The 2,913-nt window shown below is 56.1% G+C and overlaps 1 protein-coding gene across 1 annotated transcript; it reads left to right on the forward strand.

Moving 5' to 3' along the window:
* Positions 1–240: 240 nt before the first annotated feature.
* On the forward strand, positions 241–1,930 carry LOC147963826 (putative F-box protein At1g23770). Its single transcript, XM_087528454.1, has one exon. The coding sequence runs from the start codon at positions 552–554 to the stop codon at positions 1,665–1,667; it is 1,116 nt and encodes a 371-aa protein (XP_087384580.1). The 5' UTR covers positions 241–551; the 3' UTR covers positions 1,668–1,930.
* The last annotated feature ends 983 nt before the right edge of the window (positions 1,931–2,913 follow it).

The raw sequence follows: 2,913 nt of genomic DNA on the forward strand, positions 1-2,913 counted from the left end.
CTTCTACACCTGGTGGGCTGCCACCACCAACGCCACCCCAGCCAGCCTCCGCAAGGGTGCTAATTCCCTCATTGCCCTAGTGGCCTGGTCCCTATGGAAGCACCGCAACGCCGCGGTATTCGACAACGCCCAACCTTCAAGCGATGATCTGTAGCGCACTATCCGTGACGAGGCTCGGCTTTGGGCTCGCGCCGGTGCCAATGGCTTAGAGTTAATTATCCCCATAATGTAATCGCTTGTAGCGAGGCTGAGCAACCTCCCCATCATGCTCACTTGCACTCCATGGGACGCCTGCTAGCGCACGTCCTCTGGGGCTGCCCCTTGTGACTCTCTCTTCTACCTATCAATGCAAAGATACGCAACAATACATATTCGCAAAAAAAAAACCAGCGGTGAAATTTCCAAGAAGTCGGATGGGGACTTGTTGTGTCTCGTTGCAATGGGCTTCGCCAAACCAGCTTAGCTCTTGCCATTGAAAACTCACCAGACCTCTCCTCTTCAAACAATCATCAAAGGGATCACCTGACCTCACCTCGTGCTCGTCGCCAGCCATGGGGTCGAAGGTCTCTCCCCTCCACGGAGTAGTGGACGCCAGCCAGTGGGACGCCGAGCGCCTCCTGGGTCGTCTAGTGATCGTGGTCCACGCCGCCTTCCTCGAGTCGGGCTTCATCGTGGCCCGCCGCAACAGCGGGGATCCGTCGTCTACCTGCCGGCTTCCGACAGAGGTGGGCGCGACGGCCTCGACCCTGTCCCTGGAGTACACCGCACCGCAGCTGCTACCCCGGCACGACATGGACGGCGCCGCGCTGAGGGTGTGCACCAACGGGCGGCACGTCATCTTCTACCTGCAGGTCTGCTCTGTCCGGATCCGCACGTACTGGGTGTGCCTGGACGCGCTCTCCCTCGCGCCGCTCCTGTCCGGCGGTCTTGACGACACGGGGCGCAAGCTGCTGCGGAGCGACGGCTCCCGGACGGCCACGCTCTGGAGGTCGGTCACCGACGGGTTCTGCCATCGTATCCTGTCAGATATATGCCGTGAGCACGGCGTGGTGCCGGGGCGAGCGCCGCGAGCCCCCACCCTCACGTCCCTCCCAGGCGACGCCATGGTGGCGATCCTGGAGAGGCTCGCCGACGGGAAGGACCTCGCGAGCGTGGAGAGCACCTGCACCGAGCTGCGGCGCTTCGTGGCCGACCGGGACCGCCAGCTCTGGCTGCCCAGGTACAAGGCGCTGCCGGGGAACACGCTGTGGTGGTCGCTCCTCTGCGACATCGATTCCGACGACGACCTGCCGGCGGCGAGCTGGAAGGAGATGTTTGTGTGGGCCACGCGACAGAGGGACCATAGGCTTGTTCTGCCTACTCCTAGTCCTCTCCGCAGTTCACCGTGGTATTCTTTCTTCAATGGACGGGCGGATGATGACGGAGAAGAAGCCGATTCATTTGAGGAGCTGCCGGTGGATGCCGCCGCCTGCTTTGGAGAGATGATGACGGAGACGGACACGGACATGGAGAGCGATGGGGGTAAGAATACCACCGGTCGTCGCCGCCATGGACATGGTAAGGCGCCGGCGAGAGGCTACGAGAAGCAGCAGCAGGGTCGTCGCACCCGCACCGGCACCGGCGCTGTCCACTCCCCGTCTTCTAGGTACCGATGGAAGCACAGGTGACGACCGGTCGTCCTTTGCACGACGGAATTCCTTGCTCGGTTTGTTCAGAAACATGTGCCTTTGAATGGCACACTGAACTGCCTGTTCATCGATCACAAGAGTTGACGAAAGGCAATCTTCTCATTTCCACTCCATGACATTGGTTGCGCGTAACTTACATGGTTTAAGAGTGAGATACTGAGATGCCACCCTAGCAATTGTGAGTGAATGGATTATGCGTGATGTCCACAAACATATTTTATCATGCATAATCAATCACATAATTATCTTTATTTTCCATCTTATTGTACAATTGCACCGTTTCTCCATAGATGTGTTGCCTTTCTGCTAGGTTGACGTACGAAAAATTCTGAAAAAACCTGTATACAGCTGCAGCCTGCTCCGTCAAAGAAATGAAGTGGGACCTACTTGGTCACTTTATGATAATTTCTGCACCTAAAAGCCAACCACAACGCACAACCTCAAATGGATATACATTTTGTCCGGATTCTGTCTGTTTGGGTCGGGCAAATAGACGACATCTTCAATTGATATATAGCATGTTACACCTTCAATTGACTTGCCTTCTTCTCCACACTTTCTTGTTTCCTCCTATATGATGATATTCTTCCCTATTTGAGCCCATTTCGTGTGGAAACACATTAAACAAAATTTTTTGTAATTTCTTGCATTCATTAGTCATTAGTATTGATATCAGAGTGTTCTCTCGAAAATTCTAGGATTATCCCTATTAAACAATGGTGGCACACATGAGCGCAAAAATATCGTTCATCGGTGGCACCTCAATCGACGTCGTCGGAGTGGTCCTTCAAGCTGCGGAAGGGAGCGGGGGAGCCGCCGCCTTGCCTGATCGCCGCCTGGCGCTCGCAGAGGAACCGATCTGCTTCCTCCCGCATCGTGCGGAGGGCTGCTGCGGCCGAGCCGAACCTGGCCTGGGATCCTTGACCGTGCCCCTCCCAAAGGCACACGGCCATCTCCATGGTGGTCATGGGTCGCTCACGGTCCCAGGCCTTCAGGAGGTCGAGGTTTGCGTGGACCCGGGCCGACGCCTCGTAGGATTTGGCGAACACCGTGCGACACGCCATGTTGCGCCGGCGGCCTGGCTGCCCTCTCATCCGCCATGACGATGCTCCGCGATGATGAGGAATCATTGTCGTTGCGGCCACCGAGGTAGTGAAGTCGGCCCTGGTTTTTTCTTTTGTTTTTTCTTCTGTTCAATTGTCTTTTTGTCTCTTTTTTGTGTATT

Source organism: Triticum urartu, chromosome 6A (assembly GCF_056163025.1).
Source record: "Triticum urartu cultivar PI428250 chromosome 6A, HENAU_Tu73, whole genome shotgun sequence".
NCBI classification, from domain to species: Eukaryota; Viridiplantae; Streptophyta; class Magnoliopsida; order Poales; family Poaceae; genus Triticum; species Triticum urartu.

Coding starts and splice junctions, on each gene's coding strand:
- LOC147963826 (XM_087528454.1), top strand. CDS start 552: ATGGGGTCGAAGGTCTCTCCCCTCCACGGAGTAGTGGACGCCAGCCAG.